The sequence below is a fragment of the Haliotis rufescens genome, unplaced genomic scaffold (genome assembly GCF_023055435.1).
Source record: "Haliotis rufescens isolate VD_foot unplaced genomic scaffold, xgHalRufe1.0.p SCAF_11, whole genome shotgun sequence".
Classification (NCBI taxonomy): domain Eukaryota; kingdom Metazoa; phylum Mollusca; class Gastropoda; order Lepetellida; family Haliotidae; genus Haliotis; species Haliotis rufescens.
In genome coordinates this window covers 41,610,642-41,632,556 of record NW_025963791.1, presented here as the reverse complement: position 1 = coordinate 41,632,556, position 21,915 = coordinate 41,610,642, and the positions used below count along the sequence as shown (strand labels likewise).

Sequence of the window (21,915 nt, the reverse complement as noted above, 5' to 3'; positions counted from 1 at the left end):
CGGGGTAGAATACGTCCTCAGCAAACCCATGCTTGTGAGAGGCGACTAACGGAATCGGGGTATGCCTGTCAGAAACACGTTTGCCGTCAAAGGCGACCATGTTTGTCGTAAGAGGCGACTAAAGGGATCTGGGTCGCTAACTTGGTTAATGCATGTCATCGTATCCAAATTGCGTGGATGGATGCTCATGATATTAATCACTGATTATTTACAGATCGTCGTTAAATGGCTGGAATATTGTGGAATACAGCTTTAAATAACAAACAAACAATCATTTAGATAACACATGCAACATGTATCTAGGATTATGTGAAATGTTACACTGAATAATATTCAATGTAGTTGTGTATTACAATGTTTACTGAATGTTAAGAAGGCTTGAAAGAAATTGTGCCATAAAGGTTACATAATAAAACCACACGTCGTTTGTTTTGCTTTCACCAATATGTGCGTTGTGATGATGGTAAGTTAAGTCTCACATGTTCACAAAATTTAATCGCATATATTTGTTGCGTCGAGTGTTGGTGTTTCGCACGGAAGTTGCCAAGTCCACAGCTACTCAAAACACGTGAATCCCTACGTGAATGGTACGCACTCCACAAAGGTGCTAAAGTCGTTTTGAGCAGCGCTCAGTAATATGAAAGAGTTTAAAGCTACTTTCAGTAATAATCAAGCCAGTGTGAAGACGTCGCGCCTTTATCACATGGTTTCCTGGCTGCTTCTCCTTCAACTTGATCTGTACAGTGTCCTCATTGTAGGGTGACCGCCTCCGTGGTCTAGAGGTAGAGCGTCCACCCGGGGTGCGATCCCCGGCCGCGTCATAACAAAAGACGTTAAAAGATGATACTTGTTGTTACCCTGTCTGGCGCTCGGCATTAAGCGGCTAAAACAAGGACTGGTCGGCTCGGAGTCAGTAAAGTGTGTCTGAGTGGGGTATTCATGTTAAACTGCGGCATGGTATCTCAGTGTCCGGACTAGTACAAGCCACACACACACGGGCATGCACGTCGTTATATAAGTGCAATAATTTTGGACGCGACGTTAAACCCAATTTCATCTCACATCACCTCATTGTAGGAAAAAAGACAAAATGTGCTTAGAAGACGATATTCATGTTTAACTTGTATGTGATGCATATACATCTATTAGAAAACCGTATATTAGTAAATACATCCGAAATGACCGTGCAGTAAACATATTCATAAACATTATGAACACTCAAAATACACAAACAATAAGTGATCTCTGTTTATACCTATTCAATGTGTGCATGTGAGTGTGAGTGTGTGTGTTTGTGTGAGAGAGAGAGAGAGAGTGTGTGTGCGTGTGTGCGTGTGTGTACGTGCGTGTGTGTGTGTGTGTGTGTGTGTGTGTGTGTGTGTGTGTGTGTGTGTGTGTGTGTGTGTGTGTGTGTGTGTGTGTGTGTCTGTGTGTGTGTGTCTGTGTGTGTGTGTCTGTGTGTGTGTGTGTGTGTGTGTGTATAATAGCGCTAAGAAATGAAACCTAAAGATGCCTGTACTTTGGGCCACTGACCTCTGTACTAAAAAAAATGTCTTGTCTTGTCTTGTCTTGTACAGTGGGCAGTGACTGGTTCTTAGCAGCAAAAATTATTTTTAATATTATTATTTATTATTATTATTATTATTTACAGATTAAAATAGAAAGTGCAGGAAAGAGGGTTTGTGTGATCCTGGCACAAACAGGCTCGTTAGGCTCATCCTCAACTCAGGGCCCTTGCCCCCGCTACACGCATGGGACTTCTCCCAGGAAGCGCTGCCTAGTAAAACCCTCCAAGAACGTCTCGGAGAATGTGAAGACTGCCCATCACTGCAGTCTTCTGCATTACCCAGATCGTCAGAAGGGCTGGTAGCAAACCCGGGTACTCTCCCATTGTCAGTCAACAAATTGGGAGGTACCGAACCTAAGGCACCGCGAACAATGGGGAGTCGGACAACTTGGTACTTGGGATGCAAGTGTGACATTTCGAAAGCGAGGTCAGCATGTTTGCCATGTTTTTCCTGAATCTTGTCAATCACATTGCTGTCAAAAGGGACAGAAAATTCAATGATATAAATTATTTCATTGGATTAATATAAAAAGGACCAGATCAGGTTTGTTGGCCTGGATACGTCTGAAGCTATATATATATATTCAAAAGAATTTTGTATTTATCATTTTCCATGACGCCCTCTACATATTCTGGGTCGTACAATGGATGGAATCAAAATGTCAAAATCACAAGCATGACGAAGACGGTAATAAAATGATCGAACCACTCCATCATGTCGCTTAAGATTCTGTGTTTGTGCATCCACTGACAATGTGTTGGACAGTCTCATTAAATTCATTACATAATCTACATTTCATATTCACATTTTGATGCAAAATCACATATTGACGGTTTCGAGTAGAAAGTGACTGGCCCTGAATAGCAAACAGAAAGCCTTCTGTTTCACTTTTCAGGCCAGCGGACTTCATCCAAGCGAAGGACTGTGCAGGGTCGCGGACTTCTCAACACACTGCACATAAACGGACGTCAGGCCCGCAGGGTTACTTTTCTTCGCAACACATTGCAAATAAAGTCGATGTAGTGGTCGTTTAGACAGCCCTTGAAAAACTGAGTCTGGGCCGATTTGATATGGCACTTCGCTTGATCGACACTCATTTCTGTACCGTCCAGCAGTACAGAGCCATTAACAAAACCAATACTGACATTGAGATAAAAATGTGACTACACATTGACTTGTGGTTCGTATCCGACGGGTTATAACTTTCCCAGTCCCTAAATAACCTATCTAAATGTTTGAGAGTTATCTCCCTTTAATTTGATTTTCAATTGCCAGTAATATTGAAGTTTTCATCAAATGCTGTCGATAGAATAGCTATTCTACCTCTGGATCATATTTAAATGTAGTTTAGGTCGTTTACTTGTCGGTGGTCTTCATCTATAGCTTAAAGATTTCTGAAAAAAGACATTTACGAACTCACTGAGATATTCTATTGTAAGCAGAAGTACCCATCACTGAGGTTCAAGTGTTACGGAAGTCCTTAACCACGTGACTGGAGTAGTTCATTATTCTGTGGGTAAGCTAATTTTGCTTACGTATTTTTGAGTTTTCAAAGTAGGAAGTAGGAACTGGGGAGTGAGAGTGAAATAAAAATAGGCTATGGTTCTGATAGTGAATTATCAACTTGCATCGTCTAAAACCGCCTATTAATTTAAATAACTCCCAGTTAAAGTGCTTTCGCTAAGATACCGCGTATGACATACTGGCTTTTCCTTTAAGCCGAGCAATATTCCAAAAGCTTCACTCGAGCTGTTCTACAATGATTTCAAAGAGCGTCATACGACTCGTGCTAAAACCTTGTTCGATCAGGGTTACAACATTCACGGCCTCAGTAAGGTTGTCGACTTGTTTTATGGTAGACATGTGGAGGACAATTCCAGGTGTGACGGATCCGTACAATTTCCTGTTTTCACTTGTACCATATGTTCCCGTATTTTTTTCAAGTGAATAATTCTTCTTTTTCTCGAACACCTGGTTTCATCACTATTTGACCGTGATTCAAAAACATGAGTGAGTCCAATATAATGTCAATGCTATAGTCGGAGTCGTGCAAAAGATTCTGCTCTTAACAGAGATTTTGTATGACAATGGAAATAATATATCCTCGCTTATATCCACCTGTATTTAATGATAATATTGTTTCGTGTATATAGTTGGTGCTTGTTGATTGTTTTGTCAAAAGCAATGTTCTGTCTTTCATGCCAGTAGTGTAACTCTTTCATTTTCATGTTTTTAGATATTGCTCACGAATCTCGGTGACTCATTGTGTTATTTATTCCCGCGGTCTCATATACATTGCGAGTATGTTCTGACCAGTATGCCAGATACATGTGGGTTGAATAGTGGCTTAGACGTTCACTGAGCGCGGCTAAACCCCCTATGCGTTATATGATTTTTAGTTAGCTAATGAGCGTAAAACGTACACACTTAACCACTCCTATTCACAAGGAGGGGCTTTATCTTGTAGCGTGACAAACTTCATATAACCATGGTGATTACACACCTGACATCCAGTGAACTATTTCGTCTTCTCTGACATCTAGTGAACTATTTCGTCTTCTCTGAATTGATTTTCCAAGATGGCATCCGCAGAGGCAAAATCTCTTGAGAAAGACCAACCTGATAACATTAAGTTTAAGATAATAGTGATGGGGGCAACTTCAGTCGGGAAAACGTCGCTGATTTCACAGTTTGTCCATGGTAGGACTAAAAACTCCACCAGCGACACCACAAAAGACTTCTACAGTTGCAAAATTACAGACGGAGATGTGAATGTGTCTGCGGACATCCTGGACACCCACGGGGACCTAGAGTTTCCTCAGATGATGAAGCTCGCCATACAAACGGGGGATGCCTTTGTGCTGATGTACGCGGTCGATGACAAGACATCCTTTGACAGGATGAATTGTATCCGGGACATGGTGGTCAAGTGGAAGAGTAAAGAGAGGAAGGTAAGCAAACATCAGAATTTGAGGTTTTAAACCCTTTTTTTCAATTTTGAGGTTTCAAACGTAGATACTGATAATAATCGTTTCTATTAACGTTTGAATCTGAGTTTGAAACTTCTAAATTGGAAACAGGTTTATCTACAGTCAAGACAATATATTGTATGGATGACTTCTTTATTCTATTAAACAAAGCGACAAAACCCTTTCCATATCCAATAGAAATCTCTACATGAAGCAGAATCGACTGTATGATTCCGATTATATCATGAGCTTGTGTGTATGAATCACTATCAAATTGTAATGATATCAGGTGTTCGCAAAAAGGGAAGCATATCCTGTCCCACCTGTGGCACCCGTCACAAACACACGCAAAAGCAAGTCAATTGTTCACCCGAAAAATAGCCTAGTGGTTAAAGCGTTCGCTCGTCACGCCGAAGACCCGGGTTCGATTCCCGACATTGGTACAGTGTGTGAAGCCCATTTTTGGTATGCCCAGCTCTGATATTGCTGGAATATTGCTAAAAGCGGTGTAAAACCAAACTCACTCACTCGCTCACCCGAAAAATAAGGGAACATATTGTAAAGTCAAAATAGGGAATTGCACCGAACATCATTTAGTCACTGATGCGTCAAATTTGTAATGTCATACACATGTCTGCCATAAAACTTTTTGAAAGCTTTACTGAGGCCTTGAATGTTCTAACCTTGATCAAACAACTTCCGAGAGTCGTATGACGCTCTTTGAAATTGTGGAATGAAAGAGCATGCTCGATTGTATGGGAAAGTTGGCTATTGGAAAGTTATTCATCCTTGTTATCCACATAATATCTTGTTTATACGGTTACTTACCAACTTCTAAAAATGCCAATTAAACAGTTCAGATTTATCTACATCCATAGCGGAAGTGCTAAATGGCGTTGGATCAATTCGTTCAATTTCAGTTTCAGTTCGTTTCAGCTGGTTCAGTTGGTCGTATATTTGCTTTGATATCCTCACTGGATGATCAGACATGTGACGCAGTAGTTATGACTCATAGAGTAGCGCCAAGTGTCAAGTTTTGTTGATGTTACTGAAATATACAATGCTCTCTTTTAGTCGTTGTTTTTCTGTCTAAAATGTCTTGTTACACTTTCTTCAGATTTCTAAGCTCTACAAGACGGTATTTCGCAACGTTTATTAAATACAATAATCAATGTTTAAAGTGTCCTACCATGGCGTTTCCGAAAGAAATACTTTTAAATAGATACCGGTCGTCAGCAAATTCGTGATCTTGGGTAGATTCGATACCCGTGCCGGACCGGGAGGATCCAGCAGGGAGGGTCCAGCAGGGAGGATCCAGTGTTATGATATGCAATGATAGAAGAATTATATATATTGTCATAACAACGCTACATAGCAAAGTGGAGACCAGTTGTTAATAACCAATAAATTCCATCGTAGCAAACGGGAAGTGATTATTGTGACCAATCAAATTAATGCTACTTTCTACTTGGTCCACTATTTGCACGATATCGTGTATATAGACGGTCCGGTATTCGGTAATGGCCGTCATGGCCGGAACCGTTTCGTGGAATTTTATAAAGCCACTGCAGCAAATTGAAAAGCCCTGTGAACCAACACAAAGTGCAAGAAAGAGGGGAAGGACATTCCTACAGTCGTGGAAGCTCAAAATTCCATGGTTAGAAGTGCATGAAACAAACAAAGTCAGTAAAGTCATGAATAAAATGACTTAAACCATATTGACAGGTGTTTGCTCTCTTAAATTTCTGAATTTCTGTTGGACTTGTAACTTAATATCTGGGCCAGTAGTTTTTATTTCTTACTGGACCAGTGGGCTAGTGTGTAGATAAGACATTTGTTACTGGACCAGGGGGCTAGTATGTAGATAAGACATTTCTTACTGGACCAGTGGGCGAGTATGTAGATAAGACATTTCTTACTGGACCAGTGGGCTTGTGTGTCGGTAAGACATTTGTTACTGGACCAGTGGGCGAGTATGTAGATAAGACATGTGTTACTGGACCAGTGGGCTAGTAGGTAGATAAGACATTTGTTACTGGACCAGTGGGCTAGTATGTAGATAAGACATTTGTTACTGGACCAGTGGGCGAGTATGTAGATAAGACATTTGTTACTGGACCAGTGGGCGAGTATGAAGATAAGACATTGGTACTAGGCCAGTGGGCGAGTATGTAGATAAGACATTTCTTACTGGACCAGTGGGCGAGTATGTAGATAAGACATTTCTTACTGGACCAGTGGGCGAGTATGTAGATAAGACATTTGTCAAACCCTGCCATAGCCAAGAGCACCACTTCGGGCTTTCCGCCCAGGTTATGTTGTCATGCCGTGACGTTACTGATAACAACTTTAAAAACCACACTCCTTCACTCAATATTCACTCATTATTCACGCATATATCCTACATTTTATTGTTTGCCTTTTTAGAACACCATAACCGTCGTTTGTAACAAGATGGATCTTGATGTCCCCACGCGTAGTCCTCCGAAAGAGATCGTGGAAGCTGTGGTGGAGATGGATTGGGGTCACAGCTATATGGAAATCACCACCAAGGACAAAGACGCCGTCGACAGGGTGTTCAAAGAAGTGGTCCAACGTCACGTATGCGCATGCGATGGCAGTGCTGCGTCGGGACAACGGAGAATGACCTCCCCTGCTGATATCATTCACAAGCTACGGAGGAGGCTAACCCTGAAAAAGCTTAAGTCAAATACTTAAAGGGGCAGGGGATGTATTTCATTGTTGTGGGTGACAATGCATTTAGTGTAGTAACCCCGTTAATCCGGAAGGAACAGGGATTTCGTGGCGATGCCCCTGTAACAGCATCGTTGTCAACAGTCAACACTTGAAAGGCAGTGTTTCGCACTAACAATATGTCGTGTTATTTTAGATGGGTTCTGTCATTTGATATTCACAACTGATTTACGCCCCAGGGTTTACAGCGGATGAAGGCATAACAATTGTATTATTCTGTTGTTGTTGTTGTTGTTGTTGTTGTTGTTGTTGTTGTTGTTGTTGTTTGGACGTCTATCGTCGTATTTCAACTCTTTCTGTGCAGCCTCAGGAAATAAAACTAGCTCTTGTCTATTCATATGATTTTCAACCTTATTTTTGTCTTTTACACTAAAAAGAATCTGTTTTGCCAGATAATCGAGACAGGTTATTCTCTGACTTTGACGTTTATGGTGTGTCATTCTTAGGGGAATGAGCTGAGTGAATGTTGTTTTATGTCACTGTTACCAGTCTACTATCAATCACGACAGACTGTAAATTGTCGAGTCTCAGTCAGCAATACAAATTAAAATGACACGCTGATAGTGTACAAGCTCTTCAATACACATGGACTAAATGAAAAAAAGGGTAGCATGATCATATGAGTTCTTGCAGAATTACCATATTCGAAGAAAACATACTAAAATTGACATAACAGTAAATATTGAAATTGTTTTACACTCACAACAAACACACGGCATTATTATTGCTAAAACTCTAAAGCTGATAAAATATTCTAAAAGATTCAAGAACATGAACAGCTTGTATCAATATGACATACCTCCTGATATTGAAATGAGTGAGTGAATTAACGCTGCTTTAGGGTTTAATTACAGTCATACCGTTGTGTCTGTGCTTGAAATGAGAGGATATGATGCAAGTCTATAGAGGTGAAGTGAGGTGAGGTGGGTTGATTTGAGGTGAGGTTAGGTGAGATGAAGTTTGACGTCGAGTTCAAGATAATTGCAAATAGAGAGCAACATGCATGCATGCCGATTTATGGTGCTAGCCCACTGCGATACCGTGCCACAGTTTAACATGAATACCCCACTCAGACAAATTATACTGACTCCGAGCCGACCAGCTCTTGTTTTGTCCCCTTAGAGTCGAGCGTCAGGCAAGGTAACAACAAGTACCATCTTTTAACGCCTTTTGGTGACACGGCCGGTGATAGAACTAGCGACCGTGCACTTTCCGGGAAGACACTCTATCCACTAGACCACGGATGCAGTCGCATGTCTCCAGACATCCATCACGTTGGTGATCCCAGAGGAACGACACGGTGCTGGCAAACTAGGGCTCTAGAGTTTATTGTTTAACGTCGCACTCGGCAACTTTCGAGCTATATGATGGTGGCCTGTAATCCAGTGATTGAGATTGTGAGCAACAATAAAGGCCGTCGGGGTACGATGCTACGCTATCAACCAAGTCGCTGAGCCTGTCCACCAGACCTATTGTCTCCTCTTACGACCAATAATATCAAATCGGCCAAGATTCAGTTTTTCAAGGAGAGGCTATCAGAACGACCACTGCATCGAGTTTATTTGCAGTGTGTTGAGAGGATAGGCAATCCGGTACAGTCCTTCGCTAGGATGAGGTCGGCTGGCCTAAAAAGTGAAATAAGGCTTTCTGTTTGCTGCTCAGGACCAGTCACTTCCCCCTCGAAACCGTCTATATGTGATTTTACATCAAAATGTAAATAATATGAAAATGTAGATTATGCAATGCATTTAATGAGACTGTCCAACACATTGTCGGTGGTAGTCCTTTATATTGTGGGGAAGGCCACTGACGTTTTGTTTTGAAATTAATGTTGATATCATTTGACTTTTGCCGACTCCTGGACTTCCCATCACTACAACACGAAGCTTTTCACTGTTGGTTTTCTGTCTTCTGTCGTCCATGTCAGCAACGACACCTGCTAGGTACCTACCACGGACCTATATAACCGTTTATAGGTCCGTGATACTACTGTAACTAGACAATTGCAACATAAATATACCTAAAAAACATTTTTTAAATATACCTGACAAAAGACTTGAAATGTTTGGAACTGATTGTTGTTTCCAGAGATAAACAAAACCTGATCATAATACTAACTGTTTTCGGGGCACAATTTGATTTACCATTGTCAAAATAAGGGTAACAAAATATAGGATTTTCTACAACGTCAATTTCCAAGATCTATGACGACGAGTGAGTGAGTGAGTATGGTTTTACGCCGCTTTTAGCACTATTCAAGCAATATCAGAGCTGGGTACACCAGAAATGGAATTCACACATTGTACCCATGTCGGGATTCGAACCCGCGTCTTCGGCGTGACGAGCGAACACTCTAACCACTAGGCTACCCGACCGCCCCCGACGACGACGAGCTCTCGACTCTGGGGAAGAGAGCGGACGTGATTCCAGAGGAATACCTCCAGCACTTCCCTACATTCGACTCCATGAGATCGCCTATGGACAATTCCCGGCCTCCCCAGGACACGACCTACAGTGCAACTGAGTGGCGACTGGGTTCTAACTGACGTAAGCAAGCCGTTCGTGATTGCTGACCATGGCGATAATGACACATTTCTCATCTTCGCCACAAGAGAGAATCTGGACCATTTGTGTGAAGCAGACATCATGTATGCAAATGGCACATTCTGCTGTTCCGTTCGACTTTTCCTACAGATTAACACTATGCATGCCGATATACAGGATATACGCTCAGGTGCATGCTTCTAAACAACTTGCATAAATTACATACCAACTTACATAAATTACATACCAACTTACATAACTTATATGACAAGTAACTGAAGGGGCAGAAAAACAAATGAAAATCCTTCATGAAAATTAAAAATAAAACTATTCATGACAATAATACCTTGGTTTGGGTTCGATCTGTATGCCTTCCATGGAGTTCTGAGTAGGTTTGATGAGGAATTAGAGTTAACTCCCTTTGAAAATAGAGGCGCTGTGGTAGCAGCGGGAGTTCAAACATGGCGGGTACCAAAACACAGAATGCGATAACTTTGAAGGGATCGACTGAAATTGTCACAGAATTCTTTGGTAAACTGGCGTCAATCATTTTTCGAAATAGACAGAACCCACCAGAGCCTCGTTGAAAGGTGTCGCAAGAAAAAGAACATGCTTTAAATGATTGATACACTATTTATGTTCTACCACTGGACAGAGCTATTAGAGGCAAGAGGCTGTAGGCCTACGCTGTCTGTCATAATTGCCAATGTTTTCATCGCCGGTTTGCTTGGAATATCATATGACGTCGCCCTCGGTGTTATTGTGTTAATTCATGCCGACATGTACACGATCAGGATCCTCCATGTTTTTTACTGCTAATATAGTGACACGCGACACATGAAAAGTAGGGGATAAATGCTCAAAACAAACAGCAACCTTTAATCTGCATGCATTTGTAATACAAATGTATGGGGTGCAGGAGAAAATCACCCCATGCAAAACTGTCTCCTAGCAATTTGGAGAAAACGGCTCCAAATTTGAGTGAAAATGGACCCAAAATATTGGCAAAAAAGGACCCAAATTTTGAAGAAACAAAACGTAGTGATGTAGTTTATTGGCCTAGTTTATTTATTCTTTACTAAGTGACAGTAACTTATGTTCACATACTCTGTGAATCATCCCAGACAAAAGTCACAGGATAAAGTCAGCTGATATATCTTGTTACTTGTTGAAATGAACAGTCATCAGAGCTCCAGATAAGCTTTTGGTGTTGTGGGTATTTTACCCATGCATTTTAAAATCATTGGGTATCAGTAATTCTACCTGCGTATTCAAATTTCTGTTACCCACTAGTTTTTACACATGTGGGTATTTAAGTTAAATATTTAAAAACACTATTCATCTAGTCCCTGCAAACGTGTCGTGTGGGTTCGAGAGTTTTATAGGACTCAAAAATACCACGATACTTCCACAAGAAAGTGTGATGGCAAATGATCATGATGTAACTGTCATCATGGAGTTTGGCAAGGTTGACGGAATGCCCCTTTATAATTTCAAAATAAGTTGCTGATTTGCTAATCGAATACGCAGGGTTACTTCACAATATTTTGATGATACGCACAAGTTTTATTTTTGTAGCGTATCTGTAATGTTCCTTGTGTATTTGATACGCTTGGATTATATTTTACTGTGTATTTCTGCATTTCTGATGCGTATTTCACGCAGATACGCAGCTTATCTGGGGCTCTGGTCATTTTGACTTTAGCTGTGATTTCTGCAACAACAGAATCGCGACCATGGAATTGAGGAATACAGTAACAATTAATACATGGGGCCATCACTAATCCTCAGTTTTTCTGTATGTGTCATGGTCTCTGGTATCTCTGGCTTGTTATATAACAATGCTTACTACTAGTACTAATTGACAAACAAAGAAAATAACAATTATTAATCGGCCTAGACACAATCAGGGGTCACATTTTTGTTGCACTTTTCTTGAAAATCAATTGCAATTAAAATGCTTACTGGTGTTAGAAAATAAAAGGTCTGTATTGGCATTTTTATGCCTGTAAGGGGTTTTCCTTATTTTCATCCGTTTTGGTTTTTTTCATTTAATTCACACTCGCGTTAATTTCAAGATTGACAGTAGTAGTATATAACAAATGTGTTAACTAATAAGTGCAAAGACAAATATCTAGGCAACTGACTCACCTGCCCTGTATTTAGGGCTGCGGCCACTACATTTCGCAAATCTGATGATCATGCCATTTTTCACAAAGTTGGTTTTCCGAATGCTGGAAAAAACATCAAAGCTGTAATACTTAAGCACAATTTGTAAAATTTAAGAAAATATTACAAGCATACCTTTTTGTGAGGAAGTGTCAACCTGCCAAATTTTCAGTTAAAACATTGAGCTGTACCTTTAATTGAAGAGAGATTGCTACTCTTTCATACTAATGTAGTAACATATTATGCTTTTTGAATCCTAACAATCAATCTTCATCAAAGTATTGAAATTTAGGCTGCAAAATATAAGAAAGATAAATCACATGGCTAAAAAATCTAATGGCAGATTGGAAGCTGCATTACTTAACGTCACGTCAAGACAATGCAACTGCAAAATGAAGAAGTACAATGGACCTTCTTTTTTTTCATCCTGTAAGTAACCATATAGGTCCTTATAACAAGCTTGTTTAAAAATATTACCCCTGATTGTGACCAGGCCAAATGTCAAATGGGAGACAAGGGTCTCATGTGACAATTGTATCAACTATCTAAGTTTTATTTGGGACCATTTTGAGGGTCATATTAACCAACAACATGGGGCCGTTTTCTCCAAAATTTGGGGCCATTTTCACTTAAATTAGGGGCCATTTTTGCAGGGGGCCATTAATACGAATAAACCTCAAAATTGGATATATATATTGCATGCTACAAGTGCAAGTGACATAGTTTTAGTGATTCAGACAGCCATACTCTTTTGTTATGTCATTTCATGGCAACCTGTCAAATTTTCAGTTAAAACATTGAGCTGTACCGTTGCCCGTCGTTCAACACAAATCATGGTTGTTTGTTGTTTACACCACACTCAGCAATATTCCAGGTATATGACATCGGTCTGTAAATAATCGTGTCTGGACCAGACAGTCCAGTGAGTGACATGAGCATCGATACACGCAATTAGGTTACGATGACATGTATCAACCAAGTCTGCGAGCCTGACTGACCGATCCCGTTAGTTTCCTCTTACGACAAGCATTGTCGCCATTTAAGGCAAGCGTGGTTTGCTGAAGACCCATTCTAACCCGGATCTACACGGGTCTAATTATTAGGTATGCATGTTTCTAACAATGCATGATCTATGTTCAATGCAACATTTGTATGCAAAACAAATTGATAAACCTCTTTCGAACATAGTTGTTTATTAATTGAAACAGACAAACAAGCATAAAGTGATTCTTATTTTGTTCAACATTAAAGTTACAATATGTACAGATATTGTTTTTTGAAATATTTCTTTAAAGATCTTTAGATCATAATTTCCTGTTCTGAATTGAGCTAGTGAGACTCAAACGTTTTTGATTGTAACATAGAAGATATTCTACAAGTATTAATTGTTGTTTGAAGAGAAATAAGGTCACATATATAAAACCATCTTAAACCTTTTAGAGATCCGTGGTAGAATAGGTCCCGAGCAACCTATGCATGACGTAAAAGGCGACTATGCTGGTTGTAAGAGGCGACTAAATATATTGGGTGGTCAGGCTTGCTGGCTTGGTTGATGCATGTCATTGTATCCCAATTGGAATACCGTTAAAAGCAGCGTTAAACCCAACTAACTCACTCTTCACTCGCTGCAATAATGTTATTAGTCATTATTATGTCCCATTCTTTGCAGAATATGGCATCAACAGTATACTATACCAACGAGGAATCTACCCGCCAGAATCCTTCACTCGAGCCCAGAACTATGGCCTGACCTTGCTTGTGACAACAGACGATGATCTAAAGAAATATCTCACTGAAGTTATTGGTCAAATTAGAGGTATAGAAATAGGGCTTCTATCATAGACTTTGTTGTAAGATGATTAGGATGCTCGATAGGCCACTGTGTGAGTTCTTGACACTTGCCCAGAAGCCTTATTTCATGATCACATGGATGGACAGGAGACTAAAGCAAATTATCTGTAATAATCTTGCATCAATAAAACTAGCAATAGTTTCATAACATGAACAGTCAGAAAATAGCTTTTTGCAATTAGTTAATAACTGTGACAATTCCCTCAAACGCTTTTTCAGGCAGTCGGGTAAAGCATTCGGTCGTTACGCCAAAGACCGGGTTCGATTCCAAACATGGGTAAAATCATACAAATGTGTGAAGCCCATTTCTGATGTCCCCCACCGTGATATTGCTGCAATATTGCCTAAAGCGGCGTAAAACCATTCTCACTCACTCACTCACTCACTCACTCACTCACTCACTCACTCACTCACTTGGTTTTTCGATTCATACCTCAATGAACCAAAAAAAGTACACAGTCAATCCTTAAAGGGTTGATGTCACATGCTTCCATAATAACTGAACTTGCCCAATGACATCATCTCTTTAGTGACTTAGTTAGATCTACACGTATTCACACACAAAGTTCAGTCACAATGTTGTTGGTTTTTTGGGGGGCGTTTAATATTTTACTTTTATTTGAGACGAAGTCACTATAAATAGATATTAAATCTCAAAGCAAAGCGAAATGTTATTTCCTTGCACTTAATATAGACAACGGGAAACCCTGATGAGAAAAGACTAGCTGACTTCTTTAGAAGAATATGCTTTATTAATAATCATTGCCAATCTTATGTTCAACAACAAAGTTTTATAAGGTAACATAAGGTTCACAGTGAATGACCTTCACATGAAGCACCGGTCCAAGCCTAACTTTGCCTGTAAAAGACTGGTAATTACTGGTAGACAGGAACGTTGATGTGCTCCTCATAAATATTGATCCAGCTTCATTCTTTTTTTATCCATGTGTGGAACACAACCTTAAAACAAGTTTCAAGCTTTAAAAAGCACCTCACCCAAACACTTCCCAGCGTCCCCAGCTAACTCATTCTCTTTCTTAACGTTCTTGTGTGAAGACATTTTCTTGTTTGGAGAAGAATTATATTTTGTTCGATTTTTCTATCAGAAGTTGTAATTATTTACAGCTGTTAGTGTGAAACACATGAAAATGATAGGAGTTCCTTTTCAATCTTGGAAGAACATAAGCCGTTGTCTGTTAATAAGAAGGGGGCACGGGTAGCCCAGTCATCTAAGGCGCTGCTATTTGCTGTGCAGAGTTGCATCCCTTGGGCACGCCAGAAACCTATGATTGTGGGTTCGAATCCCGGTTCGCCCTGATTATGTTTCTAGGTTTGTCAGCACCATACCCGTGCTCGTGGGTTTCACCGAAGTGGTAAACGTCTGAGACCTGCATCACTTCGGGCTTTCCTCCCACATTAAGCTGACACGACGCGATATAACTGTAATACTGTTAAAAGCGGTGTTAAACCCAACTCACTCACTGTTAATAAGACAAAAATCGGGCTCCTCTGTATCTAAGACATCGGGTCATTATTGTAAGTGTGTCTGCACCTTCGTTAGATGAGGGATCAGACCTCGTTCTACCAGCAACCTGATATTACTGTGTACAGAGAGTGACATCAGAAGGCCAACATTCGGTCATAGTTGTCAAGACCACTACGACACAGTCTGTTGTAGACTGGCTTCGTGTTCCACTATACTCCCCTTGCTAGAGGTTCTGATGGAGGATCGGACAAGTCGTTACAATGCCTCACAGACGATTCTGTCGTTAATCACACTCATCGAATCGGGAGAAGAGACATAGCTACGATCAGATCGATCAAGAAAGAGAACAACGTTCACCACATCGATTGTTGAGTTCGGAAGAACAGGGAAGATTCGACAATGATCATCCTACCTCTTAACATGTGTCAGAGGATCAGAGATGCTTTGACAGCCGAGACTAGCCAGCCTTGCATGGTAACTGCTTGGGATCTACTTATTTAGTTTAAGGGTGTGAGACAGTAGTGCCTGAGTGGTGTTTGGCGAGGTTGCCCAAGTCGGATTATGTGAGCTTGGGTATTCTACACATCTTTTTCAGGTGTGTTATTAAATTCAGTATATGCCAATTTATTGTTTTCATTTAGTTTGAGAATCAGTTTCCTGCAGTATAAACATATGATGTTTAAAAGGAGCATTACCTAACCGAGAGGCGCTCAGCGTATCTCCTTCCTACTGCACCTGACAGATCGTACGATGATCGTCATGATCTTTGACCATCTACTTCATCTAGCAGATCTTCTGACCCTCGCTGTTCCCCTTCCTCAGAACAGTACTTCTGCCCAGATCATGAGGAAGACGATAAATTCATAATCACTTGGCCGACTATAACATCATAGAGTGTCTGGCTGATAGGCTTCCCGTTTTGTCCCCAGGGCCTGAGGTTGAACCCGGATGGTGGACAGGTTTATACGGCACACCTCAGGTGCTTGATGGCAACTTCGCCTCCCTGGGATGATCAACGGTTTTCAAACAACCGTGCTGGAGGAAAGGATCCCCACCCATCCATGGCATGGGTTATGCCGCCTGTGCACCTCCTGTCGATGTGGACATTCATCGCTAAATGGAATCCTTGATGCCCATATCTTGCAAGGTGCAGGACTTGCAGATAATGGCGATAGATACGGAGATACACATGAGACACCTCAGGCAGGTACCCTTGCAGAGTTGGTGTCTTCTTGGACACAAGTTTATGACAAATACTATCCGACTCGAATACCGACTCAACTTTCTTGCCGAGCCACCTCTCATATGTCAACAACGCCGACCACCCAGGAGGGGATGTTTGATCACCTATTGCAGGAGAACAGCGACGTTCTAGGGAAGTACACTTTTGAACCATCGGTGATGCCTGGGTTTTACTCCCCCATATTCTTTGTCCCAAAGAAGGACACTTCGAAATTATGGTTGATTAACAACATGGATGCCTTCAATCGTTACTTCCCCGAGAGGCCACCTTGGTTTAAGAGGACACCTTTGTTGCTCCACCGGACTATGATCAACTCGGCTGATTTCTGGATCAGCAACGATCTTGGACACCTATCTTCATGTAGGTTTCCACTCATATTCTGCAGGAAATAGAAGGGAATGCAATGTGTGATGCAGGATATATATATCAAATATGATATACACTGGATATTAATAAATTTGCTGTTCATTGTAATAGGGAATGGCATTTCATTTTAGGCAGAAAACATGATAGAAATGACAAAGTGTGTATTTCAAATTTTGGTGAGAACAGCTTTTGAAATTTGGCTCTCCTTTGCCTCTGATTGTGTCCAAAAGGGTGGTTTGGTGACAGTACTAGTAGTGGTGTGTAGTTTAAAACGATAGCTTGGGAGGCTCACTTCATTTTTCTTCAATAGGGGGTGTCCACATGATGTTTGCTTTTGAAGTAGCTCTGCTATACACTTTCAAGTAAAGTATTGTGATGTGTTACAAACTATGGTTGGTGGCATACAGCAGCAAAGATGGCTCAATTATCATAGGACTCTACCAATGCTGCCTTACCCTTACCCTTGCGAACACCAAAGAGTTTGTGTTATGGTTGAATAGAGGTAAAGATGTTGTAGATACCTGTAGATGTAAACTGAATAAGATAGTGACATACACATATTAATACCCACTAGTGTTATTCCATTTAAATTGTGTCATGGTGGAATATGACAGTCACAAACATTTGAAACATCGTTCTGGGTGTTCTGTTCTAGACTGGCTGCTTGGTATGACGGTACAGAAGCTGGTCCTTGTCATCAAGAGTGTGTATACAAATGAGGTCCTGGAGAGGTGGCAGTTTGATATCGAGTGTGATAAGACAGTGACAGCTGACACGTGAGTATTACCTTGTGTCCATGTATTCTTTAAGGAGGACTTCTTTATTATGAGGAACACAACATTACAGAGTATATATTTCCTCTTCATCAGGTGAATGGTTCATTCACCTGATGAAGGGGTAAGCATATACTTCCAAAGGTTGTGTTCCTCATAATAAAGAAGTTGACATCCATAAATTTTCTTCCTCGTGTATATCACTTCTAAATGCCTTTCAAAGGCATGTGTTGTTTGTCTGTTCTGTTACAGTGTAAAGGACCGCCTCCGTGGTCTTGTGGTAGAGCGTCCGCCCGGAGAGCAGAAGATCCAGGGTTCGATCCCCGGCCGTGTCATTCCAAAAGACGTTAAAAGATGGTACTTGTTGTTACCCTGTCTGGTGCTCGGCATTAAGGGGCTAAAACAAGGACTGGTCGGCTCGGAGTCAGTGTTTAAGTGGGGTATTCATGTTAAACTGCGGCATGGTATCTCAGTGAGCTAACACTATAAATTGGCATCAGTCCGGACTAGTGCAAGCGGCCACACACACACATGCATGCACGTCGCTATATAAGTGCAATAATCTTGGACGTGACGTTAAACCCAATTTCACATCACCTACTGTGTAAAGCATCCTGGGTACTGGGCCATTTATCGAGGATGTCTGACTGTCCTTTTCAGTTTGCTCTAGGTTTCGTCCTTAGCATGGTAAGGACCAGCAGGTCATGGGTAGGAATGCAAGACTGATCCTTGATTGTGTCACCAGACCACCTTTGTACATACTTTGCACCGAAGTGGTAAACACCTACATCACAGCAAACTGAAGATTGCAGCGATGTAACTGAACAGCTGGTGAAAAAGACATTTACAATTCAACTCATCCAAACCCCACGCACCCACCTATCCAAATCACAAGATAATTGTTAATATTTTTTCCCATCGACGATAATTCTGATTATTAACCTTTTTTGCCAGCCCTAATAACATGAGGACTTTCCATGTCCTGTGTGAGACCTGCTCCACTGATCAGGAACTATCCATCATAATGTATTGATAATATTGATATTTTAAGTTTATACTTTTAGTGCAATTATTTGCAATAATATTAATAACTTTCCTATCATTGTCGGTAAATTTGTGCATGTTTCTATTTTCAGTAAAAAGGACAAATCAGACAAAGCAATCAAGGAAGAAATCCGCTCTGTGATCAGGCAAATAACAGCATCGGTGACATTCCTCCCGCTTCTAGAGACTGCGTGTGAGTTTCCTTACCCTGTTGTATTACCAATGTGGTAACTCTTGTTAACTAACAACTAATCTTCTTCATCATCAATACTTCATGGTTACTTCATACGGGGCGGTGGGGTAGCCTAGTGTTTGCTAGTCACGTCAAAGGCCTGGGTTTTGATGCGTGAAGACTATTTCTGGTGTTCCCTGGTATGATATTGCTGGAATATTGCTAAAAGCGGCATAAAACCATACCCACTCACTATGTAACTCCATCAACTGTGGATATATTGGGCCCAAATGCTGTGTGATGGTGACATGTCCTACTTTCAGCTGGAATTTTGCAATACGTTATAAATTGATGGAAATACACAAATGTTCCTATTTTTATTGAACTGCAAAAAAATTAGCAAACTAATTTTTAGATATTATAATATTTTCTTATATAATCTGAAAAAGTTAATAATATTGAAAGGAGACCAGGCTCCGGCTAATTGGCAGTCCTTGCATCTTGACTCTACAGTTAATCAAAACCCACAATGTTTGTTTTTAAACTCTTATTAGGAGGGGGCACAGGTGGCCCAGTTGTCTAATGCACCGCAGTTCGCTCTGCAGAGTTGCACCCCTTGGGCACGCCAGGAACCTATGATCATGGGTTACAATCCCTGTTCACCCCGATTATGTGTCTAGTTTTGTCAGCACCATACATGCTCATGGGTTTCACCAAAGTTGTAAACATCTGAGACCTGCATCACTTTGGGCTTTTCTCCCGCACCAACTGACACGCCTTAATATAACTGGAATACTGTCCAAAGCACATTCACTCACTTATTCAAACACCCTATGTGGACGCTAGACCTCTAATACTGCACAAACCTCAAACACTGCAGAAATGCTTTGTGTGAGATGTGATAAGTTTTATAAATACAATTTATTAGAAATTTCTACTTGCTTGTATCTCCAGGTGCGTTTGATATCCTGGTGTACACAGACAAAGACATGGATGTTCCAGAGGCCTGGGGAGAATCAGGGCCCCATTTTGTGGTGAATTCCGAGGAAGTTCGACTTCGGTCTTTTTCTACATCTATACATAAAGTGGATGCTATGGTGGCCTACAAGAAAACAGACTGACACCATATCCATTACTCCTGGAGTGAATTTCCTACGCCTACTTGCTGATGTAAACCCAAGAACTGTGAAGGCCTCTTTAAGTGGGAATACAAGTATGAAGAATAGACACAGCATCTATGTAGGTAGATGAAGGAGTGGCTACCATTCACGTAACAGATTGGTCTCTGTATCAAGCAACAGATGCTGCAGTTTACAGACAAGCATGGGCCCAAGATAAGTTTATGGAACGAAGTGGGACTCATATTCTGATAACAATGAATAACTGGGAGCATATGTGACTAATTTTATGGTGTGAGGTCCACAAGTCTATTTGACAATATGTTTATTATCTATGGCATGAAGGGGACACGTGTGCCACGTCGTCTTAGGTGCCACGATTCGCTGTGCAGAGTTGCGTCCCTTGGGCATGCCAGAAACCTATGATTGTGGGTTCAAATCCCAGTTCGGCTCGATTATGTTTCTTGGTTTGTCAGCACCATTCCCACGCCTATGGGTTTCACCGAAGCAGTAAATGTCTGAGACATGCATCACTTCGGGCTTTCCTCCCACATTAAGCTGACACGCTGTGATATAACTGCAATAATGTTAAAATCGGCGTTTAACCCTACTCACTCACCCACTCTATGGCATCAAAGAACACAGGTGACCCAGTGATCTAAGTCATTGCAGTTTGCTGTGCAGATTTGCGGCTCTTTTTTGCCAGGATTTGCTGATAGTGAGTTATTCTACCAGACTGCCTCCTATTGTGATCAAGCACCATGATTATGCTTGTGGCTTTTAAAACATGCAAGGTGATTAATGTCTGTGGCATGGGGCATGGTTACAGTCAGCTTTACCTACACATCAAGCTGACACACTGTTACACACTTTAATTCTGTTTAATTCAGTGAAACTTTAAGCTCTAATCACTTCACTAGGATTATGTATTCAGGGCATTCCTGTCAGCATCTGTCATTTGTCATTCATTCAGTTTATTCATGGTGATGCCAGTATATTTATTTACCTTTGTTCTTTACATTTAAGAAAGCCAACGTCCATTCATGCAACTATCCTAATCTGTTCATGTTACCATAAGGGGGCGCGGGTGGCCCTGTCATCTAAGGCGTCGCAATTTGCTGTGCAGAGTTGCGTCCCTTGGGCACGCCATAAACCTATGATTGTGGGTTCAAATCCCAGCTTGCCCCGATTATGTTTCTAGGTTTGTCAGCACCATACCCGTGCTCGTGGGTTTCACCGAAGTGGTAAACGTCTGAGACCTGCATCACTTCGGGCTTTCCTCCCACATTAAGCTGACACACGCCTGGATATAAGTGTACTGTTAAAAGCGGCGCTAAACCCAACTCACTCACTCATGTTACCATCGATATTGACATTTTATTGGTGCTTTAGTGCATGTACTTCAATGTTTGAGGATATTATATATTTTGGTGTCAGAGAAAATTGTATGGATTAACAATTAGGATTGATCATTGTGGTTTTTGTACCTGTCTTGGAAATACCGGTACAGTAAATGTGGCCTTGCCTGAGATGAACTTAGGCTGACAAAGGCACGAACATGATGCAAGGGTAAGCGGGTAGTGGTTTTGTTTTTTTTAAGAACAGACCTGCTGATTGGTTGGTTGGTTGGTTTGTTGTTTAACGCCGCATTCAGCAATATTCCAGCTATATGACGGCGGTCTGTAAATAATCGAGTCTGGATCAGACAATCCAGTGATTAATATCATGAGCATCGTTCCACGCATTTGGGATCGATGACATGTATCAACCAAGTCAGCGAGCCTGACCACCCGATCCCGTTAGTCGCCTTTTACGACAAGCATAGTCACCTTTTACGGAAAGCATGGGTTGCTGAAGA

General features: G+C 41.0%; 2 protein-coding genes across 2 annotated transcripts; both read left to right on the top strand.

Moving 5' to 3' along the window:
- The first annotated feature begins 4,144 nt into the window (after positions 1–4,144).
- On the top strand, positions 4,145–7,426 carry LOC124142364 (ras-related protein Rap-2c-like). Its single transcript, XM_046510785.2, has 2 exons — positions 4,145–4,519; positions 6,965–7,426. The coding sequence occupies exons 1-2, from the start codon at positions 4,148–4,150 to the stop codon at positions 7,253–7,255; spliced, it is 663 nt and encodes a 220-aa protein (XP_046366741.2). The 5' UTR covers positions 4,145–4,147; the 3' UTR covers positions 7,256–7,426.
- Positions 7,427–10,270: 2,844 nt separating this feature from the next.
- LOC124142281 (mitotic spindle assembly checkpoint protein MAD2A-like) lies at positions 10,271–20,360 on the top strand. Its single transcript, XM_046510665.2, has 5 exons — positions 10,271–10,366; positions 13,674–13,820; positions 17,606–17,726; positions 18,860–18,960; positions 19,894–20,360. Exons 1-5 carry the CDS (start codon positions 10,297–10,299, stop codon positions 20,058–20,060), a joined length of 606 nt encoding a protein of 201 aa, XP_046366621.1. The 5' UTR covers positions 10,271–10,296; the 3' UTR covers positions 20,061–20,360.
- The last annotated feature ends 1,555 nt before the right edge of the window (positions 20,361–21,915 follow it).